We start from the raw sequence: 21,285 nt of genomic DNA, 5'->3' as shown, positions 1-21,285 counted from the left end.
TAAAACAAAAACCCTGTAAAAAAAAAAATGCCTTGAATATGAAACCATGTAAAAGAAAGCATCTTGGCTACTACTAAAAGATGGAGGCTAAAGCTAACAGGTCCTAGGCAAAAGCTTACCATCCTCAGCAGTTGATCCAGCACTAAAATAAAGAAACATCACTGTCCTTGAATGGTATTGTATTAAAAGTATGACGTGTGAAAAAGGAAAATTAGATTGTTATTTCATTTGAATATAACCTTGTTTGTCTGGAGTTTCTGGCGGGTACACTTTAATCCCATAAAGAGCAGGACAGAACTGCTAACATTAGCCCACACTCTTAGCATCCAGAACAGGCTTATGAAAATATAACTCATACTACCACAAAATAGTATGAAATGCTGACAGTATAACCTTGTTGGCACAAAGTTCCTGTAGTTAGCCGGACATGCTAACGTTTGCAGCATTAGAGCAGACAAACAGTGTTCATTCTTTTCTTTAATATGCAATTACTTTGTCAGATCACAATAACTGATCAATCAGTGTGACTTTTTTCTATTTTGCCTTTGAAAAATTCAGAAACAAGTGAAAGTTCTTACACAGCAACAAGTATTGAACATGACAATGTGATTTAACAATTAGGATTACAAAGAAAAATACAAGAGGAAAAAACAAACAAGAGGGAACAATTGGTCTACGATGCATCCTGTTCTAAGGTGCTTTGCATGTCTGACACTGCAGGTTCAAACAGTTGACCTCAGCTGCATATCTTTCCCTCTGCTCTGACTTCCCTGAGCCTGTTGTTGTCTATTGTGTGGTGAAACTCACTGGAGAATTACTCTGTCCAAAAGTGTTCAAACAGTTTTAACTTGATCTTTGCCTGAGATATGTGGATACACTTTAGATTTTGGCTGTAAAAGACAATGATGTGTATCTTTGAGATTCAGTAAACATATCAAGGACTCTGAGGCGTGCAGGGAAGATTGTAGCTGACTCCTCCCACCCTGGACACAAACTCTTTGAGACACTCCCCTCTGGCAGGAGGCTGCGGTCCTTCAGGACCAAAACCTCTCGCCACAAAAATAGCTTCTTCCCATCTGCTATTAGCCTCATCAACAAGGCTAGAGAGCCCCACTGTTGCTGATCAATTGCACCAATCACCAGAAAAAATTCCTTGTATGTGAAAGCATACTTGGCAATAAAACTGATTCTGATTCTGATTCTGATTCTGATATTTGACAGAATAACAATTAAACCATTGATGATACTGCCGATATCATTCAGTTTATACTGAATATAAACTATATTATAAAAAATATATATCATATATATATATAAATATATATATATATATATTTCAATGCCTAAATTAAAGTATGAAGTTCTAATATGTACCACACATTGATCAGATATTTATACAGGTGATTTGAAATTATGAAATAATACAAGAAATAGTGAGCACAATGGGGGAATTTCAGTCTGAGAAATGCTTCTGTTAATATTGAGCAAGAAAACAAGTACAAGTTTAGAGGCAGTAATCTCTGTTGGTGCCAGATAATTACTTGATCCCTATGTGGCAGATGGAAGTGTCTGCTTGTGTGTGTGTGTGTGTGTGTGTGTGTGTGTGTGTGTGTGTGTGTGTGTAGCTGACCTCTACTCATCCTAAACATCATTATATATGGTCCAGGATCAGCATGAGCTTTTAGGTGAACTGGGGGGTTGTCGCCCGCACGTAACACGCCACCGCAGGGACAGAGAGTCTCAGGGGGGGAGGGGGAGGATTTTTCCATTTCACACATCATGTGAGCAGAGTCTGGAAAATACAAACACTTCCCTGTAAGTGTGGTTTCCAAAATTTGTAATATATTCCCAACCCCTTGAAGGGAGCAGGAAGTGTAATTGTGTTACATATAGAATAGAAACAGTCATAGAAGTGAATGTTTGTTAGTTTTAAACTAGACTAACGTGTAAATCACATCTTTACAGTTTATTCTTGATTATAACTATGACTGTTATTCCTGGTATTGATATCTGTAGCTTCTATTGATAAGAAAGATGAAGTGAACGGAAGGAAGAAAATGCCTTTCCCTTCTTAAACTGGCCACTTTTCAACATTTATATAAACATATTATCAATCAATAAATTATTATTTTTATTATTATTAAATAAAATTTATCTGAAGTCAAGGCAGAGTGAGCTGACAGAATTTAGTGGGAGAAAAGACAGCCAGGCTAGACCTTCAAAATAAAAGCATGTGATTTCATACACTTGCTAAGGAGAGCCAGCAGAGCAATAAACAAGCTCTAATGTTGAATTACTATCATAAAACATATGACTAAAACATATGCTGTGTTTACTAATTAGTATTATAGATTATGGTGAAAGCAAAGGCACAGGGTACCTACTAATAAAACAAAGTGCGTAGATTCAGTGAGGTTTCACTCATTAACTGCATCTGAAAGAAATCATCCAAATGCTGCTTCTTTATGCAACATTGGAGCCATTTCGATGACTCGTAATTGCATGATTTATCATGACAAACAGTTTCCAGCGTGTGCTATTCATGTTATTTATGTGCTCTAACTTGGTGCTTTATTTTGAAAATTCTAACCAGAAGAAACCTACCTGTTGTGAGCCGGTTGGCTTGACAACGAAGAGACAGGTGGAGGAAGAGGAGGAGGGGATGTAGCTGGAGGAGGAGCCTGTCCGTGTTGGAGACCAATCACATTACAGGTGGTAACAGGTGAGCAGAAGACACACACCTCTCCCTCTCTCTCTCTCTCTCTCTCACACACACACACACACACACACTGAGGAGAGAGGAGGTGGCGGCGGCGCTGAGAGGGCTCCTGGGACTGAAGGTCCTCTCTGACATGACGGGGAATTAGAGAAGCGAGGACCATTTGAGGAAACTGCTCTTGTTCTGGATTATTCCCGCGATCAGAAAAGAGAAAACACTTAAATAACCTGTAACAAGTGTCTTTGGTGAGTTAGTGCGACTTTGAGCTGATAGTTGTTTATTTTAGATTTGAAACTATCACAGCAGTCTTGCAGTCTGCCTGTATGTGCTGTGTATTTAGTGTCGATTATTGATCTGTTGTCTATCACCGGCCTTGTGGACCAGACCTGCTCTTTGTTTTGCTCTTAATGCCAGTTTCTTCTTTGTTGTTGGGCCACAATGTTTCTACAGCAGCAGGGCAGTAGTCTGGCTGTGGAGGGTTATTTATCCTTTCATAACCTATGAGAGGATTGTTCGGGCTATTTCTGTGAGGGTTTTATAAGACTTGCCAAATTAATCCCAGAATTGCTGACTACACAAGCACCATGATCAGCTCGGAGGGCCTGCGGCCGACCACGAACGGCAGGAAGCCCCTGGGCAAGCTCGCCTCCCGGCTGGAGGAGGTGAAGTCCCCGTGGCGGCAGGTCTCCACGCTGGAGCTGAGCCACAACGAGGCGGCCCGGCTGGCGACGGACGCCCTGCTGCAGCACGGAGAGAAGGAGTACCGCAGGGTCCTGACCGAGGAGCGGGAGCTCAACTTCCTCTCCCCGCTGGAGATCCGCTACATCACCCAGCATGTTGCCAAAACGAGCGGCTCCGAGAGCAACGGCACCGGTCCCAACGACCGGGACTTCGGGGACGGAGACGCCGTGTCCGAGCTCACCTCCGGGACGTACTTCCCTATGATGTCCGACGAGGAGCCGCCGATGCTGGAGCTCGGCTGGCCGGACTCCCCGGCGAGATACGGACCGTCGGAGACGCAGATCTACTTCCAGAGGGACAAGTCTCACAACATCAAAGACCTCATCAGGTCCCTGATCAACAAAGCTAAGAAGGTGAGAAGGCAGCGGGGTTCACACTGTGGGTCCGTCACCTCCAACATGACACTTTAATTCAGTTCATTTCATTTAACACAAAATAACAAAAATAAGCTTTTACTAACAAAGTTGTATAAAAGAAGTAGTTTAATGTTCAAAGATACACGACCGAGGTTTTACCCATTTAAAAGAGGAAGTTATAACTGAGGTCAGACACTATATGACATCTACACTCAGTAACTAATCTAATAATTATCTAACATTTCCCATTTAATCTTCTTAAAGCCAATACTGGTCGGCTACATTACTATTCAAAGTGACACCTAAATCAACTCTAATCAATCAGTTAATCAGTGGTCAGTCTGCAGTTCACCTGGTTTTCATAGCTGGAGCTCCAGGGGGCAACAGCTAAAAGACACACACTGCAAGTCCACAACATATCATCATGTTAGAGCAGCTGCAAGATGCATGAAGGTGGTTATGCAAATGAAATTCAAAATAAATTCACTTTAACTTCTGTCACTGATGTGAAGATAATGAGTTTAATGGTTTCGTTTGGTTTGAGCTGCACAGTTCAGACAGAGACACAGGAATAGAGGAAATAAAACAACAACATAAATAATTTAATGATAAAGTTTGACTGAAAAGGTTGGTTTTGTATCCAACACTTGAACTTTTTAATTAAAAAAAAAGTTTTCAATAAGAAATTGGAAAAAAAAAGCAGTGTTTGATTCTGAATTTTTTAATGAGATGTCATTTTAAGAATCTTTTAGAAGTTAATTGAACTATTTTTGTGAAAAAACAAATTCTAATTGAGTATTTTTATATGTCTTAAACCTGCCAGGAGGATCTTCTATCATATTTAAACCATTATTCATAAACAAAAACATCATGATGGTGTCAGTTTCCTGACAAACAACATGGGGCAGAACTTGTTGTCTCCTGCTGTCAGTTGGGTGTTTTTTGTTTTTCATCCCTCTCACCTGCGTGCATAATTCTTCCCTCAAGTGGTTTCCACTTGGTTTGGTTACAAACAAATGCGGCAGGCCTGAGCCAGCCCATCGTCCCGCCCACTGACATGTTTGATCAGCTCTTATCTGGCTCCGAGCCCCGAGCCAGATACAGCCCACTCTGTCACTCATTGAGCCGCTGACCTCGGCTCACAGGTCGGAGGAGTTTGACTCTGTGATCACTGGGTTCATGACAGACATGAGCACAGATGTATTAAGAGTCAATGGGCCCCTGTACAGACGTGTGAAAAGCCCCCCACCCTGTAAAAGCAAGGCGGGGGGGGCTTACAGACACCAGACTGACAGAGACTCTTTGTGGGTGTTTTTTGTCTGTTTGGCTGTTTTTCATCTCTTTGGGGTCATTTTGTGTCTCTGTGTTTGTTTTTGTTTCGTAATGGTTGCTTCGTGTCTCTATGGTCACTTTTTGTCTCCTTGTGGTTGTTTTCATTTGTTTATGGTGGTTTTGTGTCTCCGTAGTTGTTATACGTGTCTTTGTAGTCATTTTTTGTCTCTTTGTGGTTGTTTTGTGTTGGTCTGTGTGTCTTCGTCGTCACTTTTTGTTTCTTATGGTTGTTCTGTGTCTTGTTGTTTTGTGTCTCATAGTTGATGTTTTGTGTCTCATTGTGGTTGTTTTCTGTCTCCTTGTGGTTATTTTATGTCTCTCTATGGATGTTTGTGTGTTTGTACTCATGTTTTGTGTCTTTGGTCTGTGCCCATTGGAGTCTATAAAAATAAAATGAAAGCACCTAATATATAACCATTAACTTACAGATGCTTTATTGACTGGTTATCAGTTTAATGTAAATCATGAGGTTATAACTTATAACTAAAAGTTATGAGTTTTATCATGAATGCTGTCTCATGATCTCTAAACCAACAGTCAAATGAGAAACAGCTGGTTATTGACAGCGAGGCATATGTTTTATATGAGTCACGTCTCCACCGAAACTTCCTTCTTCTGCGTGTATAAATAGACTGGCTTTATGTGCAGGATTGTTGAGTCTGTTGCTCATAAAAATAAAAACAGAGGAACTTAATCCTGTCCAGTGCCTGCATCAAATGTTCTATGCACAACAAGGTGGAGGAGCCTTGTTCTCTCAGACATGGCAGTAACACTGACCTCGTTCTCACGGGTTTGTGCCGAGTCAGCAGGTTTCAGATCAATGACACTTTGAATGCAGTTCATCTTTCGGCAGAGCTGGACTTTAGTTCACCCGCTGCCATTCACATGATGAGAAAAACAAAAGAACTTCAAGCTCTAACATCAGTATGTTCTAGAGTTGAACTGGCTTCATTTTTCCTTCCAGTAAAGAAGCCACCATTGTGCAGCTCTCCCATGACCACAGGATTCACCTGCAATGATGAACAGGTGTATTTCATGCACAGTATTCATCACCAGTCTGTTCTAACATTGTAATTAACGTTTTTCCTGTTGCTTTCACTGTCTGGTGGTGAAAGTGGATCTGAAGTACCTTCAGTCATTTTAAATATATGTTATTCATTTGCAGTAATGACATGGCATGTGCGTTCATGCTGGTGGGTGTGTATATATCTGAGCGTGTCTGTATGTGTCTACTTATGTAATCACATACATTCTTGGTGTGTGTGAAGTACATTAATGTTGCATAACACACAACACCATATGGAGGGCCCTCCCTTTACTTTTCAATGCATTTGAAGGGTAATTTATAAAGTGAGACCTTGAGTATTTATGTTAAAATGAGGCTGGGTTACCAACTGAGCAAAGCGGGCAACTGCCCCAGGGGCCCAGAGCACCAGGGGCCCAAAAAGCTCCAGATTTAGAGAAATGTTGGGGTAGGAGCTCGTCCTGGACTGAAATTGAGTTTGTTTGAGGTGCTCATTTGATGGGATACACGTAAAAATCCAAGGCAGTCTCCTCTTGAAATAATTGACATGCCTTTATTATCCTGGCTTGATCATATTAAACCTAAAAACAAACTCTGACGTGTTTCAGCATTGAAGCCATGATAATAAAGCCATTTCAGTTATATAAAAAAGAGAATGTCTTAGAGTTTACTTGGATTTCCTTTTTCATTTAAACCCCAGTTTTAATCTTTGTCAGTTGCTTTTTGGTAATTTGATTACCTGCAAATATGAATTTGTACCAACCATCGCTTATACCTGTAACATAAAATACAACAATACACAATAATATTGTTTATCACAACATTTGGCCTGGACTATATGGAGATATTACATTTTCGATATTGCTCAAGGCTCAGAGAATTCCTGTGTTTAGTTATGATTCTAACCTTATGTAATTTACACTGTGTTGATGTGGTGCTTTTCCATATTAACTTATTATTACTATATGAACTGACTGACTTACAGAAAGTCCAGGGTCCTTGTCTTCCAGTATAGGAGTCGAGGTTGGTTTCTGTGTCTCTGGGTCAAATAAAGCTGTTGTTTGGTGTGTGCACTGCATTTTAGGAGAACCTGGAGGCATTCGGGGGCCCAACAGCCCCAGGGCCTCGGAGCAGGTCAATCCAGCTATGATGTCAACTCAGGTGACTTTTTGAAAGTCTTCCTCACAAACCAGTTGTAGCTTGTGAAGCTATAATTATCTTTTGTTTTGAAATTATTGAGTCATAAATCCCTTTGGATTGGCCCTGGGGTAGTTTTCTTTTTCTAAAATACATTTCAAAAAAGGGTCGGTTATAGAAATGTTACTGAATGTCATTTGAAACAATACATATCACCAAGGTTGCACCTGAAGATTATTTTCATTTTTGGTGAATCAGTGATATTTTTTGTTGTTAGGGTTAGGTCAGCTCATTCTGACACCTTCAAGATGCTTGTTTTATGCAACCAACAGTTCAAAACCCTGAAAATGTTCAATCTACAGTCATTATAAAACAGAATAGCAACAAATCCTCCCATTCAAGGAACTGGGAGCAGAGAATTTTTGACAGTTCGGCTTAAAAACAGTCCTCAGCGATAAATGAGTTGTTGCAGAAAATTCAATAATATAATTAGGAATTAAAAAAACACCTGAAACATAAAATACAATAATATACAATAATATAATATATCAATAATGTTCTGTCAATGGACAAATTAATCACCTAATCATATCAGTCCACATATTAGCAATTTTTCTTCTGTTTCAGACTTCAGGTTACCTTGGTCATTTTTCTCACCAGCTGTAAATAAGTGATTGTTTTCGAGATGGTTTTACTGTAAAGTTAATTTAATCCCCGACAGCGTCTTTGCCACAAGGAGCCCTCACCCCTGAAACCTTCCTGAAACACTGCGTCCTATCGTCTCTCATGTCTGCTCCTCTGTGCTCCAGGTGATAGCGCTGGTGATGGACGTGTTCACAGATGTGGACCTGCTGTGTGATCTGATGGAGGCGTCCAACAAGCGCAGGGTCCCCGTCTACATCCTGCTGGACGAGAAGAACCTCGGTTACTTCACAGACATGTGCTCTGCCCTCGACATCCAGAACTCACACCTGAGTGTAAGCGCAGCCCTGAAAACACACTTGAGTTTCCCTATTTTTCACTTACGTAACCTGTCATTTCTCAGGCAGAGAAGGCTCACAGACAGATACTCACTGTTAGAGCTCAGATCCAGAGATCTGCTGTTAAACCTACACTTTAGCACTTTAGCTTTATCACAGACTCTGAATGTCATGAATGAATGGATAGATTAAGCCATTGCCATTTTTTGTTTATTATTATTAATCAGAGTTCCCAAGGCAACTCAGGATAAGCCCATCAGCTGAAGTAAGCTGAATTTTAACCAGAGTAAAGCTCTGGTTTGCATCCACTAATGAGAGACTGCATGTCAATGAGGACGCACTCATTAATGAGTACGCCCCCTTTAAGCTGATCTGCCTTGTGTTTTCCTCCCTCGGCCCTGCAGATTGTTTAAATCTTAAAATGCAGCAGTTAAATCACTGTTTCACAATTGTTCCATTGTCTGACAACAGACACAGAAAAATGCGTAAATGGAAACAGCTATATTATGAATTTATCTGCATTACAACACAGTAGAAGTGATGACAGGGAGCTGTGTCTGTATCTGCTGGTGTCAACTTTCTGTCCTCTCTAACTTTTCTGAGTGAGCAGTCATTTTGAATGTGGATAGAGCTGCTGAATCAGAATTAAACTGTGTTTAAGTTGGTTTTCTCAGATGACATCTCAAACAAAAACTAGTGATCTGGATCTCTTAATGTAGATCTAGTCTCAGTGTGTGTGGTTGTGTGTGTTCTGCAACCTCAGCAGTACAAACGTCTCTACACTCAACTTCCAGAAGTCACACCGGAGTGTTGAGGAGGAATGGAGAGATGTAGCGAAACATGTAGAGGGCTGTAAAAAACAAACATGGCAGCACTGACCAAATACAGAACTACTGTCTGATTTTCTGATTTCTTATTATCCTAGCGTGTTACTAAAATAGTGTGTTTCTTCTGTGAGCTTAAATACATGCATCTGTTTCCAACTGTGAAATGTGCGTTTGTGTGTTTGTGTGCAGAACATGCGTATTCGCAGCACGTGTGGCGACACATACTGCACCAAGAGCGGCAAGAAATTCACCGGCCAGGTCCTGGAGAAGTTCATGATCATTGACTGTGAAGAGGTCATCGCCGGGTCATACAGGTTAGGACAGAAAAAAAAAACACACAAATACACACATGCTAATCATTAAGCATGTACTTAACTCCTCACTTTCTCCCTTTGTGTTTTCTCTCTTTCAATCTACAACTAATTACTGTTTGACAGAGACCTGATGCTGTGTGTTGTTCACACAACTTAAAATAGAAAAAGTAGAGATGGGCGCCAAAACCCGGTATCTAATGGGCTGCATTTTTAAAGACTGTAGTATCGATAAGCTCCGATGTTACCAGTTCTGCTCTTGGTCCTGGAGAAATGAAAATGGGTTAGTGATGTGGGGCCTGCTGCTGAAATACTGCGCAGTAAATGCTATTACTACAAATACTGTCAAAAAAAGCCCTGTAGTAAATGAATGTTTATTACATTTGTTTTACATTTCAATCATTACAAAATCAGTCTATATTAGTGATTTGTTAAAACAATGCTGTTGAATTTTAAGAATATTAATTGAGTTCATAAAATAAATCAATATAATTTCTGTTCTTAATTTGTATTTTTTTCTCTTAAAAAATAACAAAAAGTACAGATTAGAGTACCGTTAAAGTAATGGATCAATTAGAGTACCATTATAGTACTGGATAGATAAGCTGTAGCAGTGGTACTGTTAAAAATCTTCATGATATCCATCCCTAAGAAAGAGATGTGTAATCATTCCAGAAACCGTGCACTTTTGTTGCATTGTCATTTCTCATCTCTGCACTCGAGACTCACTAATGAAGGGACAAAGTGACGCAGAAATACTTCACAGGACTGAAAACACACTACAAATGGGAGATCTCTGTTTTACCTTCTCTGACTTGAACTCATTTGGAAAAACAGGCTGTGGTGTATTTCTTTGCACCGATCAGAGTTTAGAGTCCGAATGTGAGGACAGTTGTCGGTAGTGAGTTTCTGTCTTGGGATCAAATCTGATAAAAACACACCCACACACATTTTGAATAGAAAAGTGCATTAATATAAAGAAATTATTAAGATTTGAAGGATACACATGTAGGCTGTGTATGTGCTGTAATGATGCAGAAATTTTTGCAGTCATTTCAGAAGGTACACAGAGAGTGCATATGCGTGTGTGTGTGTGTGTGTGTGTGTGTGTGTGTGTGTGTGTGTGTGTGTGTTTGTGTAGAGGTGGTTTCTTCATAACAAAGCACACAAATAAAGAGACAAAGAGACATTCAAACTGCTAAAGTGAACAAACAGTCAAAACAACACACGTGAGCAGGTGTAGACAGAGCCTGTGGACTCCTCACATTTAGTGGTTTGACATTTACTTTGCATCCGTCCTGATCCAACAGTGGATCACAGGAGGAAACCGCCTGAGCTCAGAAGCCAACATGAGTTATCAAATGTCTGCGTGTGGACAAGTTGTGCAACAAAGCTTGTGTTGTGCAGCAGAGAGGCCGCACCGCTGTTAGCGAGGAGCTGCAATGAAAATACCTGAGTAACACCTGTAATTACAGCCACATGCTCAACAGGGGATTGATAATGTGGCAGCTGTGGCATGAGGAGTGAGAGCATGTTTCAATCTACAGTGAAAGGAAGGAGTTTTAGCAAAATAATTTTAGTTTATTCTCATTCATTTCAAGTAATTTGGTAATCTGGTGCTTTTTGTGCTGTTCGACCTCTTTTACTCCTCATTTTATGCCTGATTTCAGGTCTGATGAGAAAATATTAGATCTATAAATGAAAGTGGCGAAAAATGTAGACTAACATATGACAAACAAAAGCACTGAAATGTCAAAGTTCAGCAGCAGCTGGAAACAGTAAATGTTTGGTGTTTTTGCCTAAAAGTTCGTCAAAATGCTTTTGTCAGTCAACTAAAACTTTCTGGACTGATTGTTGAAGCTTTAATCCAGTCCTGATTATAAAGACTGACATAAAAAAATTGTTTTGAAACAGAGATTTGGTGGCAGTCCTTCTGTTAACTGTCACTTACTCATCCTCAGCTCAGACCTCGCTCCATTTTGTTTTGCTCTTTGCACTTCATTCTCCACACATGATCCTGTTATGTGTGTGTGTGTGTATGTGTGTGTCTGTGTGTCAGTGTGTGTCAGTGTGAATGCAATGTACCAGTGAAGCTGCCAGACAAATGCTGCTGTAAAACTCTGTGGATTTTAACAGTGTTGTTTCACAGAGCAGGAGGGAGGGAGTATTGATAATGATGCTGTATGTTTTTGTCACCCTCCTACTTCGTGGTGTAATTATAACTTTTAGCAAACCCTAAAGCCATTCTCTGTAATAAGACACTAGATATTCGATAATAGATATTTGATAATATCGGATATTTGCGATATTTCATAAAAATAATATCGAAAAAAACTTTTTTTTAGACTTGGCATGTGAGAAATAAAACTTTGAACTGCTGTTTAGTGGCAGCATCACTTGAAACATAAAAGACAATGATATCATAATCATTTAATATTTTTTTCAGTGCCAATGAAATGCAGAGATGACCATTCCAACTGAAACTGTGATATCAATCACAATATCTGCCAAAGTAATTGGAAGATATGATTTTTTACATCACTCAGCCCTGAATATATATTATTAAAAAAAACACCGGAAACATAAAATAAAGTAATAAAATTATATTAATAATATCAGCTATTGCAATGTCGGGGCTGGACTGTATCCAGATATAACATTTTGAATATCATCCAAGCCTATTTTAAAGTCAGCTCCTCACCTAGTTTTATGTAAACCTCTGGAGTTTTAAAGCCATATTTCAGTGTTCACTATATAATTTCATGTAATAGGGAAAAAAAAAACTTAAGGAACAGCGTTGGATGATAATAGAAATAAACATAGTGCTCTTTTAAAACATTAAAACAATGTATGTGAATACAGTGAGCAGGTGGAGATGGAACAGATGTTTTAACAGTTTACCAGATGTTGGTTATGGTGCACAGTTTACTGAGATCAGCTGGATTTGTGTCAAAGACTCAAAAACAGTACAGTATGAAAATTATTTATATGAAATCTCGCTTTGTACAACAGGAAAACTTTTAAATCTGGACCTAAGACCTGTCTTTTTTTTTTTTTTTTTTTTTTTTTTTTGAACCATTATTTTACCAGGAGAAACATTAAGAACAATTTCTTTTTTTTTCTGGCTTTTTATGCCTTTATTTACAGGACAGTGAGAGAGAGACAGGAAAGTTAGGGATAGAGTGGGGATGACATGAAGCAAAGGGCCGCAGGTCTGACTCAAACCCCGGGCCGCTGCCATTAGGACTAAGCCTTAATGGTACGCGCTCTCCCAGGGGAGCCACCGAGGCGCCCCCAAGACATTAAGAACAATTTCTTATTCACAATGACACTTGTAGGGGTAAGGAGCGAAGGGCACAGAAAAAGACAAATGAAAACAAAGAAAAATGACTAATTAATTGAACATAAGTGAAACATGTCCAAGTATCATTTAAATAAGTTAGAAGTTGGCCCTTATGAGCAGCGGTTGAGATAAATTTTTAGTATTTTAGCAACAGCAGAGTGAAATGGCAACTGTCTGCCGTTGTTTTTTACTGATTTTAATTTAGACTATTTATTTAACTTTTATTCTCGTGGTAAATTGGTTTTACTGTTTTTTAGCTCATTCTGGACTGTGTCTATTTTATTGTCTGGTGTTTGCCTTAAGTCTTGTCTTAATAATTTTAAGCTATGAAGGGCTGGGCAGGGAAAGCAGCCGTAATGGAGTAACTGTAAGAGAGTTTTCTTTCCTCTTGTCCTCTCCTGAGAGGACAGAGGTCAAAGTTAACTAAGTTTGTACAGATTTAGTAATTTTCTCAGGTGACTGTGCTGTTTGACAGCTCAGGAACCAGACTAATGACTGGACCAACCACCCTCTCAGATTTCTGAACCCTAACCTTCACAGTCATAATTCATGAGTCAAGTATTTGACAGGAGAAATTTTCATAATCTCCTGTTCTTTCATCTTTGTACAATCAATCACCTGATTCAGGTGTGTCACCAACTGCGCACCTTCACTCACTCGCCCTGTTTGGTCGTCCCTTTGCTCGGTTTTCCTGCTCTCCTTCCTGTTGATGTCACATTCTGTCCGCTCAGGTATTTGTATTTCCTCCTGAGTGTCTCAGATTTGACACGGCGGTGGCTGCAGCGGAGCAGTTTTAGCCGTGGATTATAGCGTGGTGTCAGGTGTGTGTGTGGTAACCAGATGGGTAACGTCAGGTCAGGCGTGTGGGCCGGGCCGGCCGCCATCAAACCGCACTGCTGACTGTGGAATGAAGGGCGAGGTCTGACGAGGTGCTGGGCGGCTCAGTCAAGGCAAATGTCGTTTTATCACCTCATTGCACCCCTCCCTTAAAATCTTAAAATGTCCACTGATCTTAAAACCTGTAATAACGCTGTTACACTTTGACACCTGGGGAGCGCCCAAGTCTGTAAGTTAGAATCAGATTAGTTTATTTGAGAAGCAAATAGTAAATGGTGATTCAGTGATATTCAGTAGATAATGCCAGCTTCTATGTGCTAAGGTGATAGTTCGGGTTGTTTGGGGTTAGCCAGTGTAATACCTGCAGTACATTTGCGTCAGCACAATCCCACTGTGGAGAGGCAGGTAGGTGCACTGGCACAGAAGCAGAGCTGTGCTGCTGTGGATGGGAACAACAGAAAACATGCATTTTAGCTTCTTTAAAAATAACCAATAGTATTTTAAGCATACACTATATTTTGAATATTTTCACTACTTTATCACACTGCCCTTTATGACTCAAACCACATGTAATACAGTGCACAGCACAAGTGCGCTTGTACATACGAATAAATAAGTTCAATGGTGGGAAAATGTTGTGCCAAAGGAAAGGGCTGCAGGTAATACACACTGACACACACAGTACACTTTAATTAAACCTCCGCCATCTAGCATTTACAAGCAGCACATAAACATTTAACAAACATAACTTTAAGTTTTATTAATGTATTAGTCAATAACTCCTCCAGTAGAAACCTAAAATCTTAAGATATTTTTTGACAAACCAAATTAAACCAACTCCAGTAATTTTTTTCTCCTTTAGTTGTGCAGTTGGACAAAATACAAAAAGGTGACAAATTAAACAGACACAGGTTAAACAAAAATACACAGACAAGAACACAGAACACACATTTTAAAAAAACAGGTTATGATTTGAATTAGATTTTTAGTTTTTTTATGTTAGTGGGAAAACTACATTAGATGTAGACATTTAATATTTGCATGGGTTTTCTGTGATGTATGAAAAGTCTGTTATGTATATATGTGTACATATACGTGTGTGTGTGTGTGTGTGTGTGTGTGTGTGTGTGTGTGTGTGTGTGTGTGTGTGTGTGTAATATATATAATAATACTAATATTGAAAAAAAATTGTTGTTTTCCTTGTATTTACGGTAGTTCTATCTTAGAGGTGTCACTACCAGTCCATTGCAAGTAAAATAAAGATTATATCGTTATATTTTTTTATTATATAATTACCTATTAACTATTAACAATCACATTCAGTGTCATGCAATCAATATTAAGTGTTCCAGGAAATAATGACGGGTGAAGTTAAACTGAGCTTATCTTGACAAAATATGACCCTCGTTTATAATCTTATATGAGGTCTGTGGTAAAGTGAATTGAGTGTCACTGAAGGACTCAAAGTGCATGCTGTGATCAGTCCCTCCTCCTCCTCAGACCATACCAGGAATTTCACTTCAGGTGAATTGTTCCAACATATCTGAGTGGTGAGAGATTTAACACAGAGCAAAGCTGCCCTGCAGGTTCCTCAGCGTCTCTGCGGCTGCTGTAAAACACACTCGCTGTCTCAGCCTGTGAAGACTCAGCCTCTAATGACTTCAAGCTTCAGAGGAGAATGTGTGACTTTATTTTTGCATCTGCAGAGATTATTAAAACCCTTTTTACCGTTTCATGTTGTGTTTTTTTTGTAGAGGAGGAGAGTAATGTACTTTATGATGTTCTGTAAATAAAAGTAGATTCATTAAACAGGGCAGATGAACAGAAAACACCTGCTAAGTGAAGGCGCTTTTAGGGACAAGTTGGTGCAAATGCTGTCAACTGGAATGGAATGAAGAATTGTAGCCTCTGTTTATTATGGAAAATCAAGTCACCTGTAATTCTGATTTTAACCATGCAAACCACATCACATTTTAAGTATATTTTTATTAGATGCTGAGATCCTTTCTGCATATAGAGTAAGTTTTAAGTTGAACTTTTTAATAATGTCAGCAAAGACTTGAACGTGCAGCTTCTCTGGGCTGCACGTCGATGAACATGCATGGCGTAGAGACATTTGCATGGTCGGTTAGTTTGACATGTATATCACCTGATGTGTCACTGAGATTTGGGAGGTGTGGACACCATAATGCCTTTCTCTTTTATGTGCGTCTTTGCTGAAGTACAATTTCAGCTTAAAGGATACAATATTCACGTGGCATGTGCATTGAAACAGCTATTGGTTGCTCTAATTGTTCCTCCTCTCTGTACTTGCTGATTGCAGAACTGTGGCAGGGAAAAGTCAAAGTCAAATTTTAGATTTGATTTGTCAATTTGTCACTGCTGGAGCTTCATATTAGCTTTGGCTGAACTAGCTCTACTCGACTGATGTGGGGTGATTCCCTCGTCCGTATCCTAAATCTAGAATATTTGGTTTCTTCCACTGGTCGCACGTCTATTATTTCATGTGTCTCGAGCCTGCTGGGTAACACATATCATTCAGTAGACCTCGACCTCTGAGCCCGTGTGTCCTCTTTTCAGCCACGAAAGCCTTATTTGTGCTGCTCAGCCAGATGTCTTCAGTGCACCTCCGGTCTGCTGCAGGCAGATAAGCTCATGAGTCACCACGGTGACTCATACATTGTCCAGGAAATAGTTAAGGCCTATCTGCACTTGGAGGTGGAAGAGATAATATCAGCTGGCTTTGTGTAAATTGTCTCTTCTCCCTCCAGCTGATCCAGCTGCGTTGGAATTCAGATACATCATGAAGCACATTAGCTTTTATTTTATTCTTTCTTTAAGAACATGATTTAGTTGAATCATTAATTACTTTTCTAAATCAACAATGAATGCACTGTTCTATTTAAATTTCCATCTGCTGGCACACTCTGAAATTATGTCTGCCCCTTTTTTTCCCACTCCTCCCTGTCTCCTCTCCAGTTTCACCTGGCTGTCGGCTCAGGTGCACAGCAACATGGTGATGCATTTCTCAGGGCGCATCACCGACAGCTTCGACCGGGAGTTTCGCTGTCTGTACGCTGACTCACAGATCATCGACTGCTTCTACAACCCAGAGGAGGAGGGGATGCCTTACTACCCGTCCTACCAAGCCATGATGGCCCCCGGCATTGGCATGGGGCTCGGCCCAGTCATGGGCTTAGATCTACTCTCAGACAGGTAGGAAGAGTCCAGTTACCAAGACTTTTAATTTTAGTGGGGTTTTTTGTTTGTTTTTTTTTTTAACTATCTCAATTTGTAAAACATGATTTCCTAACTGCTAACAGATATGTCCATCACCAATTATTCTGAAGATCTGTAATTCTGTAATTAATGTTAATTAATTCTTGATTAATTAATTAATAATTTCATCCATAAAATGTCATATAATAGAGAAAAACATCCATTCCATTTTCCCAGAGCCCAAGTTAACATAATTCAGTTGCTTGTTTTGTTTTATCAACTGTTTAAAACTCGTACAGTCCAGCGGGGCCTTGAAACACTGTTGTGCAGAGCAGTATAAATTACAGACAGTGTTGTCTGTTAATATCTAATTTCAAAATTAAGAGATTATCATGACCTTGATTTAAAATATATTCAGTATGTGAATCTCTTCTTTCCCTCTTCCCACAGGCAGAGAGACAAAGTGTGCTCTGAAAATTCCAGCAGCCAATCGAGTAACAGCGTCTCCAGTGTGAAGGCTGCACCTGGGATGACCCCTAACACAGTCTACAAGGTCACTCAATGTCACGACAAGAAGGAGCACAACAACAACTCTCACTTCAGCCCTGAGAGGAGAGGCGGAGAACAAGCAGGAGGTCATACCCCGACACCAGGACGCGTTTCTGCTAACGGGGCAACCAATCACAACCCAGTTCCCGAGCAACGATCACCGACGTACGGTCAGTCAGTGGGCATCGAATGGAACAAGGCTAATCCAGCAGACATCATGAGGTCAAATATCGGCAGTGCCTCCTCCAAGTTCCAGGCGTTGGGGTTGTATGACCACAAGCCGACCATGTTCCACGGCACCCCCAACTCAAACCTGAACCCCAAGACCCAGACACACTCCCCAGTCAATGACAGCAAACTCACCTCCAAGCAGAGGACTACCTCCAACCAGTTCCTCAACAAGCTCTCAGACCGCTTTCTGCCCATCTCCAGCAAAGATAAAGACACCTACAGAGGTGGAGGACTGAGGTCCCCATCCCCTCACGGCTCCTCGTTATGGGGAGGGCAGGACCTCTCTCAGAGTGAGCCGGAGAGCCAGCAGAGTCCGCCTCCCCCGCCCTCCCCAGGCGTGCTGATGAGCCGGCATGACCAGAAGCGAATGACCTTGGGCCACAGCAAGCTGGACCTGGTGAACCAATACAACAAGATGAAATCCAAGCAGGTGTACAGCCGCTTTGAGCTCAAGAGCACCAACTAAAGTGACAAAGTAAATGCTTAACTTCCTCTTCCTTTACGTTCCTCTGGTGTCTTCTATTAAATTACTGTAAGGACTCTTTGACATGCAGTCTGCAGGAGCCAGGGATTGAACCTCCAACCTTCAAATAAGTGGACGACCCGCTCTACCTTCTGAGCCACAGCTGCCCGTTAGTTTAATCAGTCCTTCGTCATCTTCTGTTCTGATGCAGCCTGGTGGGAACTAAGCCATTACAGTCATGTTGACTCACAAGCACCTGAACTATCTTTACAAATTTTTGTTCTGAGGAGGAACCTCAAGTAGAAGTAGAGTAGGGTGAAGACTCATTGTGAGGTTGGAGTTTGTATAACACAAAAATTATATCAATCTGTGAAAGTCATCTGTTTATCCAGTTTTCAACTGTTTCCACCTGAATCGTTGTGTATTTAAGAATAAAAACATGGTTGTAGATACAAGTATTGGTCAAAGGTTTTAGGTAATCCAGTTCTGGCATGATTGATCATTGATCAAGCTTGACAACTCAGTTTTAAAGTTGTCATCCTTAAGACTTCGGTCCGGCTGATGTGACAACACCTGTGGTTACCATGGTACATTTTACATTGACATTTTTCATCCAGCAGAATCTTTTATTCAAAGCAACTTAAAAGTGAGGGACATCACGAAAGCTTCAGTGCAGTAAGAGACCTTGGTGTATGAATAGATGATCAGGAAAACAGGGGCAGTAGTAGTTGGTAGTCAGGGTGTTAGAGGTGTTCGGAGAGGAGGTGTTCTCAGAAGAGATGAGTCTTTAAGAGATTCTCAAAGACAGAGAGGGACACCTCTGCTCTGATAGACTTCAGCAGCTGACTTCTTTATGAAAACTACAGTTGTTTGTATGGCTGCACTGTGAACAGATACACCAGCTGCTTCATCAATAATACAACATTAGAGCAGCTGGTGTATCTGTTCACAGTGCAGCCATACAAACATCTGTAGTTTTCATAAAGAAGTCAGTCAATAAGGTGAGCAGCTCCTCATCTAACAGCTGTGGCCGCCCCTCGATCAACTCATATACTGACACTACGAAAAACTGCGTTCATGAAATTCTGGAGGGGGACTTTAAAGAAAATGTGGATTTTGGGAAATGAGGGTTTTTTTCACAAAGACAAGCCACATAAAAGCTTTAGCTTATAAAAAAAAATATATATAAATAAATATATATATATATATATTTACTAAAATTAGCTTTGATTTAACATTATTTGATACAAATATATGAAACCAAAATGTGAATAAAATAATACGGAGTATTAGGAATCAGTTAATGTGTGTAGACGCTGATTAAACGCAGCCCCAAATTTTATGAAAAGCTAATCCTTTTGTTTTTTTTATTTCTTTCCATTGGTTCTAGTATTCTTTTTTTCATGAATATTCCTGTAACACTCCTGTATTATAGCATTTAACATGTGCCTTGATCACTCTGCCTTAAAAGTTTACAATCACACATTAGACTCAACAGAGATATCTTCAGTGGCTTAAAATGAAGGTATATACACCTTTGTTCATTACAGGGAACAAACCTTAAACCTTGATGTAAATAGAAGCAGAAGCAGAATTTAGGTGTAAATGTGGAAAGGTTTGAGGCCATGCAGGTGAAAAAGAATAATTGTTCTGAGCAGCAGAGAAGCTGTTTGTCTTACCTGTTTTTAAAAACTCTGCATGTAAATCCTATAGTACTGTTCAAATTAGTTTCTTTAATATGTGAAGTTCTTCATTACAGAGGTTGACCCCTCATTCTGTACATTTTTTACAATAAATAGCCTTTTTTCTTCCAAATATGTAAATTTGTACATACACTACTTATCAATTAGATACGATTAATACTAATTTTGTTTTCTTTTAGTTTTTTGTGCTTTAGTTTTACGTCACCCGGCTCTGCAGGGGCTTTCCAAATGCTTCCTCCTCAGAATGGAGCAGCAGTACAGGAAACTGACTCTTGCTGTTGTCACCTAAGCAATACTGATCAACAGTGATCAATTATTTTGATATGTGCGTTCTCATTTTGTGTGTTTTTTGTTTACTGCTTATTTCAGTCAGCAGTGTTGATTTTTTTTTTTTTTTGTCATTACTACCAAACTGAATCAGCCAGACAGATTGCAGAAACTGATTCATTTATGCCTCACATTTGTCTGAGTAATGTACATTATTATGTTGTTTATAGCACTTGAACTGAGAGTCAGGAATTTGGGTTATTGTTAAAATAAACTGATTTGTTCATGTAATGTTGTTTGTTTATTTTTACAATGTGTTATTTACTGGAGAATGTGAACTTTCTTTGTTTGTGTTGGTCTTAATTTGTAAGATGAGCATTTAAGGATTTAATAAAATCTATACAGCTATCAAATGGATTGTCATGTTCCCCATTGGATGAATCCTACTGACCTTTTTTTTCCAGCATAACGTTCACATTCATGACATTCATGTTCTCCTCTGGATGAACTAAAATAACTTTAGTGAAGCCCCATCATCAGATAAAAACTTTTATTTGCTCAATACCTTCGTTTACCATGTTAGCATGCTAACAAGCTAAACTTATGAAGTTAAAGTCTGCTGACATTAGCATGTAGCTGCTTCATCAGAGTACAGCCTCACAGAACTGCTAGCATGGACTCTAAGTCGCACTGTGATGAAACATTGAAGTCTCTTTGTCTCTGCCTGCCTAATACCACAGACTGGAAAAAATATGGACGTAGCCTCCATGACGTCACCCATAGGTTTCTGATGTTGGCTTCTTTTTCTGCCCTGGTGGTTGCCGCTTGCATGATACACCATAAGTGCGTTTCCTCTTGTTTACATACGACCTAAAAATCTGTTGCATTTTTTGTAATTTATAGTAATAAATATAAATTTATCAACGGCCAGCTCCCAAAACTCTCTGTTTTCTAGAGTCATCAGTGTGTTCACAGCTGTTTTGGACAATAAACAACTCATACAAAATAAAAGCCGGATCTTTAATTAATTTAATTTAATTCAGTTCTTAACTATAGTCAGTGATGTGATTCAAGAGAGATTTCTGAACAGAACGGTCTGACTGACAGAACAAAATTGTTTTGTGTGAGTGATACCAAGGCCATCTTGGGCTTTCTAGTAGGTCAGTGAAGCGAGGATGTTAGCAGGCCATATTGAGACCTGTATGTGTGTGTGTGTGTGTGTGTGTGTGTGTGTGTGTGTGTGTGT

General features: G+C 39.8%; 1 protein-coding gene across 2 annotated transcripts; it reads left to right on the top strand.

The window, feature by feature from the left end:
- Positions 1–2,591: 2,591 nt before the first annotated feature.
- fam83c (family with sequence similarity 83 member C) lies at positions 2,592–20,330 on the top strand. Of its 2 annotated transcripts, none has more exons than XM_071494396.1 (6): positions 2,592–2,722; positions 3,282–3,813; positions 8,119–8,286; positions 9,306–9,430; positions 16,587–16,823; positions 17,277–20,330. In XM_071494396.1, the coding sequence occupies exons 2-6, from the start codon at positions 3,304–3,306 to the stop codon at positions 18,070–18,072; spliced, it is 1,836 nt and encodes a 611-aa protein (XP_071350497.1). In that variant the 5' UTR covers positions 2,592–2,722; positions 3,282–3,303; the 3' UTR covers positions 18,073–20,330. The 2 variants fall into 2 exon arrangements, with proteins under 2 accessions (XP_071350497.1, XP_071350496.1); XM_071494395.1 differs by lacking the exon at positions 2,592–2,722 and adding an exon at positions 2,758–2,964.
- The last annotated feature ends 955 nt before the right edge of the window (positions 20,331–21,285 follow it).

Source organism: Trachinotus anak, unplaced genomic scaffold (assembly GCF_046630095.1).
Source record: "Trachinotus anak isolate AG129_WGS33_773 ecotype Australia unplaced genomic scaffold, CSIRO_AGI_Tana_v1 ptg000013l, whole genome shotgun sequence".
In the NCBI taxonomy this organism is placed as follows: domain Eukaryota; kingdom Metazoa; phylum Chordata; class Actinopteri; order Carangiformes; family Carangidae; genus Trachinotus; species Trachinotus anak.
The sequence above is the reverse complement of the archived record's forward strand: the minus strand, read 5'-3'. Positions and strand labels throughout refer to the sequence as shown.

Excerpts from the sequence above, each read along its gene's own strand:
- fam83c (XM_071494396.1), top strand. The coding sequence starts at position 3,304 with ATGATCAGCTCGGAGGGCCTGCGGCCGACCACGAACGGCAGGAAGCCC. Across the intron at positions 3,814-8,118 it reads TGATCAACAAAGCTAAGAAG|GTGATAGCGCTGGTGATGGA; the intron begins GTGAGAAGGCAG and ends TCTGTGCTCCAG. Across the intron at positions 8,287-9,305 it reads TCCAGAACTCACACCTGAGT|AACATGCGTATTCGCAGCAC; the intron begins GTAAGCGCAGCC and ends GTTTGTGTGCAG.